Below are 14232 nucleotides of genomic sequence, written 5' to 3'. Positions count from 1 at the left end.
TGCTTGTTCGTGGTAATGCACCGCACTACCAGTGGATGTCATCGGTTGGTGGGTTGATTCTCTCTTTCCTTATATTTCAGTCACAAGCTGGGTGCGGGGATTTATTTCTTTCCCAGATGGCCAAACCCAATTCCTGTTCAGACCCTCTGCACAGTGGCTGGATTCCGTTCCCTTTATGTTGACTTTGTCTCATTGGCAGTTCGTTTTCGCTGTATTGTTCATTCCCTGTATTCCAGGGTTCACCTTTGTGCCCAGTCCCCGGTTCTGAGAGTCTGGTGGGGTGGATTTAGGCTCACATGTTCAGTTTGAGCCGGGGGGGGGGGGGACTAGTCTCCCCTTCCCGTAATGTGGCGCCTTTAGTTCAGTGCCCTGCCCCACCTCCCCCTCTCCTTACCGGCGTGTCTTGTCGGGTGAGGCCGGTTGACGTCGGGCGCTCTACGGTATACGGAGCGCCTGCAAATGTCTGCTTATGAGCAGAAGGCAGCGACGCCGTGGCGTGGTCCGCTCACACCCGAGACCTCCACCCTCTAGCCTCGCTCCGATTGAGCAGAGGTTTTGGAGTTCACCCACACGGGTCCGTCGCAGGTCCTCCGGGTCTCCGGTTGGGGTCTCGCTGTCCACGCGTGACTGTCCGCCTCAACCTCTTCCGCCCTCGGTGGTGGCGAGGTAGCGAGCGACTGGGCGAGCAGGCAGGTAGGTCGCACTAGGTTGTTCTCCGTGCTCCGGTCGCCTCGAGAGCCGCGGTCAGTCCAGTGTCTTCTCTGTCAGGCGGCGCAGCACCATACCAGCGGTTCTCGCCTCGTGCGTGTAAGTAGGCCCGGGCTTCGCTCTCGATCAGTCCGCCTCCGCCGGTGCTTTCAGGCTGGATTACAGGGTGGTGGATACTATCTCTTTGCGGCCTCAGCTCCCAGTAAGGAGGCCAGTCTCAATGTGATCTCGGGTACGGCGCTTTATTTCCTCCTGCCGCCTTCCTCCCCTCACCAGGCGTGGCGGCCATTTTGGGTTTGCATGGCCCACACACGCTGTTACTTTCAGCAGGGATTTTCTCATCAGCTCTGCTCCGATTCCGTCTTCCCGCAAAGCGCTTCGATGCAGCAAGGCTTCGCCGTCCTTGAGGTGTCTTTATTGTTCCGATATCCACCCAAAATCACAGGATTAATGCAGGATGTAGCTGGCGGCCCCGGGAGCTCAGAGGAATCACGTCCTCATCGTGCGCTCCTTGGCCATGCCCCCTCTTCTTTTGATTTTTATCTACATGGATGTAATTGCAAGCCATGGAGAAAAGCCTCTGAAACAGAATGTATTTCTCTGAAGCCTTTCAAAAAATGAAACTCTACACTGATAATAGGAATGGTTTGTTTCCATTCAGCTTCTGCTGTGCTGATGCTCATGTAGCAAACAGGAGCACTGCACATATTCATTTTACTAGCATTTTAGGATTGTATAATAACCAATTATGCTTATTTTTCCAGTGAAAGCAAACCAGTATTGCACAATTTTATTTTTCAGAGTTCCTGTGTTGTGCATAATCATGCAGAGGCAGATCATTTTTACACTTATAATTTAATTTACACCCCAATTATAAAAACAGTAAGTAAAATGATGATTATGCACGATCTAGTTTACATCAATTCAACCTTGCAGTCAAAGGGGTGCATTACTATAAATGGTCAGTGGCAGCAGAGTGTTTGCTCAAGGGTGAGTGATTGTCATTACACCAATCCCAAATCTTCAAGACTACAATTAAAACATCCAATACCTGACTCTTCAGGAAGTGCAAACGCTGTTCAAAAACAAACAAATGAAAGTTAAATTTGTAATTGAAATAGAAACTCTGCAAAACCCTCTCTCAGTGATAATCCAGATAGGTATTTAACTTTATATAGCTCTTCATACATGGTTCGTCCAACATCTATCTAGGCACTGTGATTATTATACCTCAGTCGATACTCAGTTTACCAACCTCAGAAGGATGTTAGCCAATAAGATAGCTAAGCCGGTTGAGAGCTCGTTGCTGCGATCTATGTGTGATCTATAGGTTGCAGGTTCAAATCCCAGCAAGGCCAACTAAGCCTTTCATCCTTTCGAGGTCGATAAAGTAGTACTGACTTCATGGAACACGCTAATACAAGACCTCTTTGGCCACGGAGAGGAGGGAAACTCCGAAGATCCCTCGGAAACAGAGGGTCCATAAACGAAATAGAAAGACCAAGCACGAAGCCCAAGAATAGAACATTATGTGTACCAGACCTGGTGTTCGACCCAACGGGAGGTCCGGACTGAACTAACAAGGTTGTTAAAACTATGAAATGACAGCGGAAGGGCAAGATCCGTACAAAGTGCCAATAAGCCATTTATGTTATGGTTGTTTGTATGTTGTGTTTTGTTGTTGTTAAAAGAAAAATAATTTTTTTTTAAAAAAGTAGTACCGACTTCGGTTTGGTGATAATTGTGATAAATATGCACTATGTACAGGGCTTTGCCAAAAGCGCTACATAAATAACCATTTGATCATGAGATTAGATATAGAATTTAGCATAGTGTCCTTGCCGTTTTGCACTGTTGTACCATAACATTGGCATACCATTAGGTAGTAATAGCTCCAGGAAATGAGGACTGTCATTAAACATCAAAAGACAATTCTGTTATCGAACCTCAAAAAACCCAATACAATTCATGTTTGCTTTACTATGTAATTGTCTAGGTTTTTGTGTTTTCAGCATTTAAATATATACAGGAGAGATCAAATGGCCAGACCTTAGAGAAATAATGAAAGGTGTATTCTGTCACAATGCAGATAGCTGCCGCATGGTAATGATTTTCATACAGTTCATACAGTTTTTGCACACGTAGGCTGGATGTTGCATACATTTTACTCTCTTGCAAAGGAGAAAAGTAATTTTTACTCTCTTGAAATCACATTTACTCTCAAAGTTTAAAAATGGGTCGTATACAATACTCCCACCTCAAAATCTTATCTGGAGCACCGAGTACAAGCAAGTTGGCCACTTAAACTTTTCAGATCCTTTTCCCTCTAGATGGTGGCGATATGCACCTCTACTTTCATTTTTTTTCTTTGATTTAATGGATTAGTTTCTTCAAGAGCCATGCTCCTGAAATCGTGGTCCACATATAGGGTTCCAAAAAGACATACCCATACTTCAGGATTGGTGTTGATGCTGCAAAGAAATGGATATTAAGAGTGCCTGGAGACCATGAAAATGGCAGCGGTTGTGCGGTATAGATGAACATAAGTTATTGTTTTCCTCCATGAGCAGCATATGCCATTGATGCTGCTGTAACTACTACTTCTAATGTCCCAATACTGACCACATAGGAGCTTTTAGGTGGCCCTGTGAAGTTGTGAAGTAGTGTCTCCATTTACAAACTGATTATTGGCCCACATAGCCTATTATCACCAGACTTTACCAATTGACTATGTGGTACCACCGATTCGGACATCAGCAACACACTCCGGTTTAGTCCAGCATCCTGCTGATACATTTGTCTGCTGGCATGCGTCTAAGCGTCCTCATCCAATGAATGGTTATAGGGGGATGGTAGCTGAAGAGGGGAGTGGGTTAGCATTGTTATGGGGGTGGTGCAATAATTCTGATGTGAAGTTTGACAAATAAATCCCTTTACATGCTGATATTTGTTCGATTGTTTATTTGGACCACATATTGTACTGACTTTATTAATTATTTTGCTGCATTGTTTTATGTGTAGAGATTGTTTGTGGCTACTGACCTGGGCAACAACTCTATAATATTCAAAAGTGGAAAGCAAACATCACCTCACGCTAAACAGTCAAATAGAGTCAAGGAGCCAAATTCAAATTGTTAGCCAGGCATAGGTTGCTCTTCCCCCTGGAATGAATGCCAGTCCGCCACATGCACACCGCACATCATTTTTTACTCTACAAGCATGATCGCTCACCCGTGTTAATGTATTCTGCATTCCAGGCCTCCAACTCGTACTGTTACTATACGCAGCCTGATGCTGGTCTGTAACACCCATAAACTTACACTTGAGATGCTCAAACCCACCTTCTCTTCCATCCTTACCTCTACAATACCAGCAAACAGCCCAGAAGTCCTAGCATACCACTACCACCAGAGCCGCCTCCTCAAAATGAAACCATATGTTCCCATTAAATCCAAAATCCCCAAACCTCAAGAACCCCTGGTTCTCTGATGATCTTGTCTTGCTCCATCCAATAATGAGAGCCCTCGAGCGCCTGTACCACAAATAAACTTCCAAGTAAACTTCTCTAACTTTGCTAAAGCTGCTAAGACCTACAAGAAAGTGGTCTTCTCTCACAAGGTCAACTCGTTTAATAACAGAATGGCTAATGCTAGCTGTAATTCCAAAGAACTGTTTTCCAACTTGAGAGAGTGAGAAAACCCAGTTAGTCCAAACACCCACATCAGAATCGGGAAAGATTGGTGTAGCACCATTCAGGACGCCCTTGGCAACAAAATGGACCTACTTCGTAACAAAAAGAATGCCAAAAAAATCCAACTAGCTTCCAAAGCCTCTTCCTCTGCCACCTTCCCCTCATCTAATCTCTGTATCCCTACAGTTACCTCTTTTTCCTTATCCCAAGTCACTGAAGTCTACGTCCAGGAGACAATCATGGCCCTTAAACCCTCAAATGGCAAGGAAGACGCCTGCCCGCCACACATAGTTAAATTGCGCACACCCCAGCACCAATCATTACAGACTTTATGAACACCTCCTTCAAGTCCTGCCTTGTTCCTAATAGCATCAAATCTCCACTCCTAAATAAACCCTCTCTCGATATTTCCTCACTCACAAACTACCGACCCATCACCTCTGTTCCCTTTCTGCTCATAATACTGGGCCGTATCGCCTACACCCAAGTCCAACATTTCCCAGAATCACATCATCTTCTTGGTACAAGACAATCTGGGCTCTGACCCAACCACAGCATCGAAACAGCATTGTTGGACCTAAAAATGCAGTTGGACAGCATCTGAGAAGCAGGGAATCTTGCCATCCTCCTCCTCTTTGACCTATCTGCAGCATTTGCCTTGGTAGACCACGGCACTCTCTGCCAACACCTTGGCTCCCACTCCTATCTTCCTCTGATGCCATTGCCTAGGTAAAATCCTTCCTTGGAGATTGCACCTCAAGAATCTGCATCAGGAAATCCCAGAACCGCTGGCTGCCCCCCACAAGGCCCCTGCCTGTCTCATACCCTCTACAGTACCTACACCAAGCCACTATTCGATATTCTTGACTCCCTTGACATCATTCATACTAACTTTGTGGATGATACACAAATACTCAGAACCATTCTGAGGACACTATCATTATCAAGATTTACTCCACCATCCAAAATTGGAATGCCACTCACAATCTGTGTCTGAATGATACAACTGAAATACTAATTGTGGGCTCCTCTCATCGCCTCAGCAAGCCTAACCTGGCCTTCTGCTCCTCTTTCTCCATTGATGGCACCCCCCATCCCAGTCCTCTGACGTGAAAAGACCCTGGAGGTCTCTTTGGATGCTGAACTTACATGTCCAAGTACATTAACGCCCTGATGCCTCGACAGCCTACACCACGTAACACATTTCCCTGAGTAAACCATTTATAGCCCCAACCAATTGCCTCACGCTTATTAGAGCTAGTATCAGCAAACTTGACTATTGTAACATGCTTATCTTGGGAACCTCTGCAACAAACATATCTAAGCTGCAACTACTCCAAAACAAAGCTCTGCGCGCAGCCTTGGGTCTCCGCTGGTCCGACCACATTTGAGCTTCCAGGCGCGAAACCCACTGGCTACCCATTAAAGCTTGCATCGAGTTTAAAACTCTGACACCAGCACCTCGCTGCATCTACAATGTTGCCCCTATGTATTTAAGCAAGAGCATACCTCTGAAACACTATCCACATGCTCTCCGCTCATCCACCAGCACAGCTTTTGTCACTCCAAGATTTAAAAAGGTCAGAGCTGGAGGCGTATTTTGTGTCGTTGCCCCCTCACTCTGGAACTCGTTACCCCTAAGCATCTGCGCTGAAAACTCCTATTCCATCTTCAAGAAATCGGTGAAAACCTGGCTCTTCAATAAATATGATTTACAACATTTTCCACTTCTACCTGCCTTCACCGTACCCTATCTTGCCTAACCCATCTGGTGTCTACTTTGTTATTAACCTGTACGCTGTGATACCCTTGGGTTTGGGCATTACAAACATGTTATACATAAATGCCAGCCATGTCTGCATTGAGTCTGCATGAATTTGTGGATCCAAGCTGTATTCCTTTTCATCGAAGATACTAGCCAGATGTGTGGAAGACTGCCTTGGCTACGGACTTGTCAGTTAAGCTGTGGAGCGGATCTGCTGTGTTTTTCAGTAGTTTGGTTTATATACATAATGTGCTCATGATCAGGAGCATCTTATACTAGGTTTCTCTTCTGGAGAGTTCTGATTTGACCAATAGATTTAAAAGCTCTTCTTTCAAAAGCATATTCTTGGGCATTTGGGTGCTCTCTAAAGGCAAGTAGTGGAGCTACTGTATGAGTTGTAAGGTTTTTGAGAACATTTCATTATTCAGAATAGGCTCCATACCAAAAATGCTTTAATTTCCAATTATCTATTTAGAAGAATATATCCATGTCGTGTTGGAAACTGTAATTGTGACTGAACTACATTCTACTATGCAATGTTTAAGGATATTTGAACAAGACCATGATCATTTCACTCCAACCATATTTTCTGTTTTTATGTACAGGAATTCATTAAATTGTGCCATGATTGGGGATTCAGGTGCAGAGGTGATGACTGCACCACCTCCCACAACTGCTCCCCATAAGGAAAGGTACTTTGACAGAGTTGATGAAAATAACCTAGACTATTTAAGAGAGAGGAACATGGCCCCTGACCTTCGTCAAGATTTCAACATGATGGAGCAGAAGAAAAGGGTCTCAATGATACTGCAAAGTCCAGTAAGAACATATATTGCTTTCTACAGTAATGATGTAATTGACTACAATTTTGTAAATGTTTATTTTTATATATTTTATACTATTTTATTTGTAATAATTACTGAGCACTGATGGAACCCAGAGAAAAATGCACACTTGCAGCAATATTAATACATAGATTCAGGCTATCATTATACTTTATATGTGAGCATCATGCATGAGGCGATGAGGATTGGTGCTAGGTTGGAAGACGTACATGCTAGCATTGGCTGTGAAATTACAGTTTTTTAGAGTGGATGATTTTTAAGCAAGGACTGCTGTGTAACCTTAGATGGTGATGCTGTTCATAAGAGAACTACTGCTTGGACGGTGAAGCTGTCTGGTTCATTGAAGCTGCTTGCTCCAATACTAGGAAATGCAACCTGCGTTCAGCGGAGACAGCCCCATTAAGCGATGTAATTCTCGGAGTACCATTGTTCCAACCCCAAAAAAAAAATGTACCTTGTTTGTGCCATCTATACTTTTTGTGGGCTAGTGGTGCTTTTGAGGTCCAATGATTCCATCTCTTTCGGCATTGCATCAGAACATGCCAACAAGGCTTCCTGGAAGAAGGGTATCTTGAAGGACTTTGGGCACAGTGATTGTTCCGGTTTCAGGAAAGTGATGGCTAGTGGTACATTTCTTCTGGTTGGTAGACACCAGCAGAGTTTTCTCACATTTTCTCTGAGGGTAGTTGTCATCTTGTGTATTTCAGGAATGCTCCTTAGGGTCAACAAGGAAAAGATGCATACTCTCTGATCCTATATGCCCTCAATCATAGGGTTGCATTTTTTTCTCAGCTTGTGACAGCATACATACCTTGGCGGACTGTTCCATTCCTCTTTTTGTGGGTTTCGCTCATGTAGATTCTAACAAGAATCCCATATAACATTCACTAAATGGTTATATCTGGTTCGGGCAACTGTGGTCCTCCCCTTTCAAAAAACGGTTAAAGCCATGACAATGTATAGCAACCTCCGTATCCCACTCTCACTTAGAAACAATTTCAAGCCCTTAGATTTACACAGGGATCACTGACAGGGGCACTTTCTCAGCACAGCAGGCTGTACCCTGCCAGAATCATCTAAAAACTGCCATTGCCCGTTGGAGCACTCACAGTCGGCTGTGTCAGTAGATTTGCATCTGTTACCAAGGTGCATTGACCATAGGGAACATAGGACCTCTCAAGGGGCCACAATTTAATATTTGTCTCTGGTCCAGGATCAGATGATTTACCAAGGGAAAGATTGGTAAACCCCTTGGGGAATTGCACCAATTCTCGGAAATGCAAAGGGTATTGTACCTGTGGTGTAGGATGGGTCTTTCAATCTCACAATTACAATTCCTGGCAAATTAAAATGCCACTGGAACGGTCAACGTCTGGGTGAATATCACCGAAGCCTGTCTGTGCCAAGGTCCTCTCCCGCTCACTCTCAACAGTGCCCACTTTCCACTTTCATCCTGCCGCCCTCTTTGAGAAGCGATGCTGCAACAGAACATGGCCTTCGTTGATCATGAACTCATTGGTCCCTTTAAAAGAAAGCCACCGCCATCCATCAGGGTTTGCCTCAATCTGAGGCCCCTTTTGCAGACCTCAAGGACCTGATTGGCCACTGTATGACCAACCACAGCAGGCCTCTCAGAGCCGGCAGGCAAAGGCAGCATCAGCCCCTGTTGAAATCCCCCAGACAAGGCTGGAGCCTGTCTGTTCCCGTCTCTGTCTGTCTGGCCCGGGAAGGGTCCCTACTCGAGTTAGTATTGGGGTATGTTCACTACTTGACGCCGTATACTACGGGACCCCATTCCTGCTTAAACATGTGCCCCACCACTCCACAATTCTGCCCACCTGCCCCCTAACGCACACCTCTGCATCTCCACGCTGTCCGCCCGTCCTTTAGTAATGCCCACCTCATGGTCTCGCCAACCCCCCCCTGCACAGGCAGCCTGAGGCTCGCACCCGACCCATGAGCATCTCCCGACCAGCCCTACACCACTCGTGCGCATGTGCACAACCCACCCACGGGCATCCCCAGGAATTCTACATACAGCCCACTTAAGCCTACTACCACACCATTCAGGTTGGGATCCAGCCCCACCACGGCTCTGCTACCTTAGCAGCGCCTTTGAAACGTATTTCCAGCCAGCCCCCAGCAGGGACTGCAAACTCGCTGCAACTGAACTGGCGACCACAAAAAAGTTAATTGCACTGCCTACCCGGTCATAGGGCTCCAAGAATGCACAAATCCAGTTAGACTACCAGGAAACAATCACTACAGCAGTTGACCTTATCGTCCCCCTTGCGCCACCAGAACAAAATCTACCACACACAGAAATTCATGGTTCACTCAAGACCTCCAAGCACCGTTTCTAAAATATTTTAGGCTGAGGCTAAATGTAAGAAAACTCCATGTTACGCCCTCAAATCCCTCTTCTCCGGGGCTGCCAAAGAATACAAACTGGCTATCCTACTCGCTAAAACTACAACCTACAATACTAGAATCGCCAATGCCAAGTCCAACTCTCGCAAGCTCTTCACTATCCTTAGAGATCTGGAAGTTCCTTTTTAACCCCACTCAATATCACGAAAGATGAGGTCTGGTGTACTAACATCCAGAACACCCTCAAAATGTAATCTCTACATCCAACGAAAGCAACTCTTCATCAGCTTTAACACACCAATCCCCTACAAAGACCTGCCACCAACCACCCTGCAAGATCTACCGCCATTTCGCTTTAACCCAGTTTCCGAAGCAGACGTCGCCTTCATCCTGAATGCCCTGAAACTGTCTAGATGCAAAGGAGACGCCTGCCCAGTAGTGATCATTATGGACTGCACGGAGCCCCTTACTTGTTCATCACAACGTTCATCAATGCCTCCTTCTCCACATGTCTGGCCCCTTTGAGCCTCACCGAAGCTTGGGTTCTTCTTCTGCTGCTCAAAAAGCTCTACTTGGTCCCATCTATTCCCACTAATTACCGGCTCATCACTACAATCCCCTTCCTCTTAAAGATTCTGGATTGAGCAGCCTCCCTCCAAATTAAGCATTACCTGGAAGCCAACTGCACCCTCTGAATACGACAATCTGGTTTCCGTTCTGGGCATGGCACAGAATCAGCTCTGCTAGACCTGAAGAACCAGCTCGACGAGAACAAAGATGCAGGAAAGTCTGCTCTCCTACTACTCCTAGACCTCTCAGCTGCCTTCATTCTGGTTGATCACAAGATCCTCTACCAGCACCTCGCTTCCACAGCTAATTTCTCACCTGAAGCAACCAGATGGATCACTTCCTTCCTGATAGATACATCAGAGTTTTCGCTGAAAACACTAGCGGCCCACCATCAACAATTTCCTGTGTCGTCCCCCCAGGTTCCTGTGTCTCCTCGACCCTCTACAACATTTTCACCAGACCAATATATTCGACCTCCTGGACACTTGTGGCATTTCCTATATGAACTACGCTGATGACACCCAAATCCTCCTTCCCCTATCAGGCGACTTTGCAGACGACTCTACATTGCTCGCTGTCTACCAGACATTTAGGCTTGGATGGATTCCGACTTACTTTGTCTTAACAATGAAAAAACAGAAATTCTCATGGTGGGATCGCCTGCTGTGCTAAAAAATGTAACCAGCTATACTGCTGCTCCACCATTGACGGCATCTTGATTCCTGTCTCCCGACAGTGAAGACACTGGAAGTGCTTCTTGATGCCTCTGTCTCACTAATTTGCCATGTCAATGCTATTGCATCCTCTGCTGCCCACACCACCTTCCTTTCTGCAGACAGTTGCCTCACCATCGCCCGAGCCTTTATTGGCTCTAGACTACTGCAATGCACTCCTTGCTGGCACCTCAACAAAAAATATCCATAAACTGCAAGTCATCCAGAACAAGCTGCCCACCCTCACCATTTCCAGTTAATAACACCCCTACCTCTCTCAGAAAAGTCGTAAAAGCGCAGTCTGAGACCTACCAGATCTACCTATACTCACCTCGTCACACCAAGATTCAGCCGTGCCAAAGCTGGTGGCTTTAGCTCCCCGGCCACTGCAGAAAAACATTGGAATGCACCAGCACTACCTCTGAGATCTAAACAGTCTTACTGGTCCTTCCGCAAGCATCTGAAAACCTGACTCTTCACCTAGGAAACCCTACTAGCGCCTTCCTCCTTCTCATTCTGGTTTTTCTATATTCACATGTGTAACCTTCTCATTCTGGCTGTTCTCTTTTCACAAGTGTAACATGTCCTGTAACTAGATGCCCATAGGTTTTGTGCACTTTACAAATGTAAAAATAAATATCAGCATTGATTGCTTGTGCTCCCTATATGGTCTTTTACAAAGGGAAGGTGGCGCTTCCTTTTTTGCAAAGGATTTATGTAAATGTCCTTCAAACCAATAAATGCGGCTTTACACATTCTTTGATTTCCACATCAGAAGCAGAAAGAACCGGCCATGACCAGGATATGAAGAAGGCTGCTTGAATCTTATCTGGTCAGGCCATCAGTTTCATTCCTTAGATAGACTTGTGGTGTACCCCACCTGGCATGGCTGTTGCACATTGTGTGGCCTTATTTGTTACTTTTGGTCATGTTCATCCCATTCCCAGAAGTAATGCATGTTCACACAGTCGGGGAAAGGCTTTCCATGGTTTTCCAAAGATCCTTTCTGATTGAGGTCTTCTCAGTAGAGGCCACCTGGGCTATGTCCTACACTCTCTGTATGACTAATGCTTTGGGTTTTTAGCTCCAGGACTGTCACAAGGTCAATAACCAGACCTATACAAGAGAGGAAGGGAACCCCTCGCAGCCTTGGGATGGGAGGCGTACTAAAGGGAGCCAATCGTACCCTAGAAGGGGACGGTGGCAGTTGAAAGGGCCCCATTTTCTTTCCCCTCAAATGCCTGTCTATACATGCACAGTACTAATTTGAATCACCCGATTCCTCTTAACAGAAGTGCTGGTGAAGTACTAGCGTTCTTTTCCAGAAATGTCAGAGAAACCATAGACGCAAGAGGACACACCTGCCGGACATTAACCCATCAGCACCTTATGCACTCCCATAGAGGACCCCAGCCGGAGAGAGAGCCAGCAGAAACAAAGCCTACCGCCTGCCTTGAGCCCTACACAATCTGCATACAAACCTGGCAGAGAGCGTGAACAAACTAACCTACCCAGCTGTTTCACACACTGTACAGCTAACTCTAGCTTTGGCCCGCACGGTAGCAAACTGTACGGTAACTGCTTTTCATAGAAAATATAAGCAAATCTAGCATCTGGGGGAACGCAGACATAATATTTTTTTATGCAAGAGGGGCAGAGCAACAATACTTTTACTCGTAGGGGGGTGGGCTTGGCATAAACATGTTTGAATACCTTTGTATTAAGGGGAACTGAGCCACCATCCCCTAACACGGAGGCGGACCCTTTAAAGCGCTGACCGCCATTGTTGCCGCGCCCTACACCGAGAAAAGGGGCTGTGCTTAACCAGCTCTTTGAAGGCGTGAATTCTTCGGGTTAGGTTAGAAGAGGAGGAGGAGGAGGAGGAGGAGTTAGCAGAACAGCTAGAGGAAGGACAGTGGAGGCGTATTATAGGGCAGGTGAGGTATTGGTGAATGAGGACAAGTGGTAGTGCTTTGTGAATGTGTGTGAAGGTCTAGCGAGTCTGATTAGGAGAGTGAGTGAATGTGAAGTGCATATGAATGGGAGAGTGAAAGCAGGGTGTCTGAGAAGAAGTCTGGGTGGAGTTAGGAGTAGTAGCGTGGCGGATGGTTTAGTAGAGTAGGTGTAAATAGTTACATCAAAGGGTGGATGTAGTAATAGGAGTGAGATATGGGAGGGACAGAGAAGGAGAGGTGCAGGAAGTAGGAGGAGTGAAGGTGGGAGAAGTTGGGAATGGGAGAGGGGAGAGAAGAGCATAGAGAGGGAGAGGAATGACTGGGCACGAGAGGAAGCCAACTGGTTGGGCAGAGTGTTTTAAGGCAAGGCTGTGATCCTCAAGTAGACACTAACTAAATGATAATGACAGGTGACTCTAGGAAGTCCCTGGAGGTGTATATAGGAAAGGTAACTACTTTTGGACTATTTATGACCATTTAGAAAATAGATTATATAGTCCTCTTCTGTCGATCTACTAACCTATGGGAGACCTGGGTTAGGGTGGAATATGCTATATCCAGATTAGAGAGGGAGGGATGGCACTAGCGCCCTTTTAAAACCTTTAATAAAATCCCTTGAGCAATCTCTGGGATTTGGACAACTGACATTTTGATCAGGACTTGTTGAAGGACAATATTGATTTTATCCGATCTGTACATTGTAGCTGAAACCCTTTAGATTTTCCATGCTTAGGAATCATTCAATGTTTTTGTCGGGAGGCCCACACGGGGGATGCGCAAAAGACTGGGTTCTTGAAGTATGTTTCACTAGGTTTATTTACACAAAGTAGCAGACAAAAAGGAAGGAAACTAAACTCTGAGGAAATCCAACAAAAACTCTTACACTGTGTGATGCTGTCTCACCGCCCAATGGTGTTGCAGGTTTCCTGGGGTTGTGAAGCCCTTGAAAGTCTTAGTAGTTTGTTGCAGATTTTTCAGGGTTTCCTCATACCTTGTCTTCCTCAGTTGCTGGTCATTTGAGTCTTCTCCTTGACCAAATTATGGGGACTATTGCCCAGACTAATTCTGTATCTTGTTCATTCTCCTGCCTCCTCCGCCTGTCTTTGGCCAACCCATCCTCCTTATTACTTAATATTCTGACTGGCTAGGCCGATTCCCTCCTCCACCTCAAGCTCCTTTCACCACCTGTTAACTCCTCTTTCTCCTCTGTAGCGCCTGCTGTGGTCAACTCTTCCTCTTCCAACTCCTCCTCTTCCTGCCGTTACCACCGCCTCATCCTCTGCATTGTACAACAGTCTTATCGCCTTCTCAGCTGTTACCTCCTCCGTACCACCTTCTCATGTTTATTCCCTCCCTCTTGCCTCTAGTACCTCCCACGCTTCCTCTGCAGTACTTTTTATCTCTTTCCAGTGACTGCTTTCTTCAATAACACTCACTTACTGTCTGGGTTTTATAGTTCTCTTGCTTGCTCCCACTGGGTTGGGCTTTTGGTGAGTGTCTACACCTGTGTATTATACTTGGGGCTTTGTTGGGATTAGTATTTGCTTCGGACCTCACTTTGGCCTCAGGGGTCCATGCCAAGCCTTTATATGACCGTTTTGCTGTGTTGGATTCC

General features: G+C 45.8%; 1 protein-coding gene across 17 annotated transcripts in view; it reads left to right on the top strand.

Annotated features, from left to right (window-relative positions):
• The window catches only part of LOC138516732 (alpha-adducin-like), a 1440750-nt gene that overhangs the window by 178725 nt on the left and 1247793 nt on the right, over positions 1-14232 (top strand). For all 17 annotated transcript variants that reach the window (XM_069632078.1, XM_069632071.1, XM_069632077.1 and 14 more), the window contains exon 2: positions 6770-6983. In XM_069632078.1, the coding sequence (XP_069488179.1) occupies positions 6789-6983 (195 nt within the window). In that variant the 5' untranslated portion in view covers positions 6770-6788. The remainder of the gene's footprint in view (positions 1-6769; positions 6984-14232) is intronic.

Source organism: Ambystoma mexicanum, chromosome 6q (genome assembly GCF_040938575.1).
Source record: "Ambystoma mexicanum isolate Mex_15411 chromosome 6q, UKY_AmexF1_1, whole genome shotgun sequence".
NCBI lineage: Eukaryota > Metazoa > Chordata > Amphibia > Caudata > Ambystomatidae > Ambystoma > Ambystoma mexicanum.
This window is presented reverse-complemented; position numbering and strand designations above follow the sequence as displayed.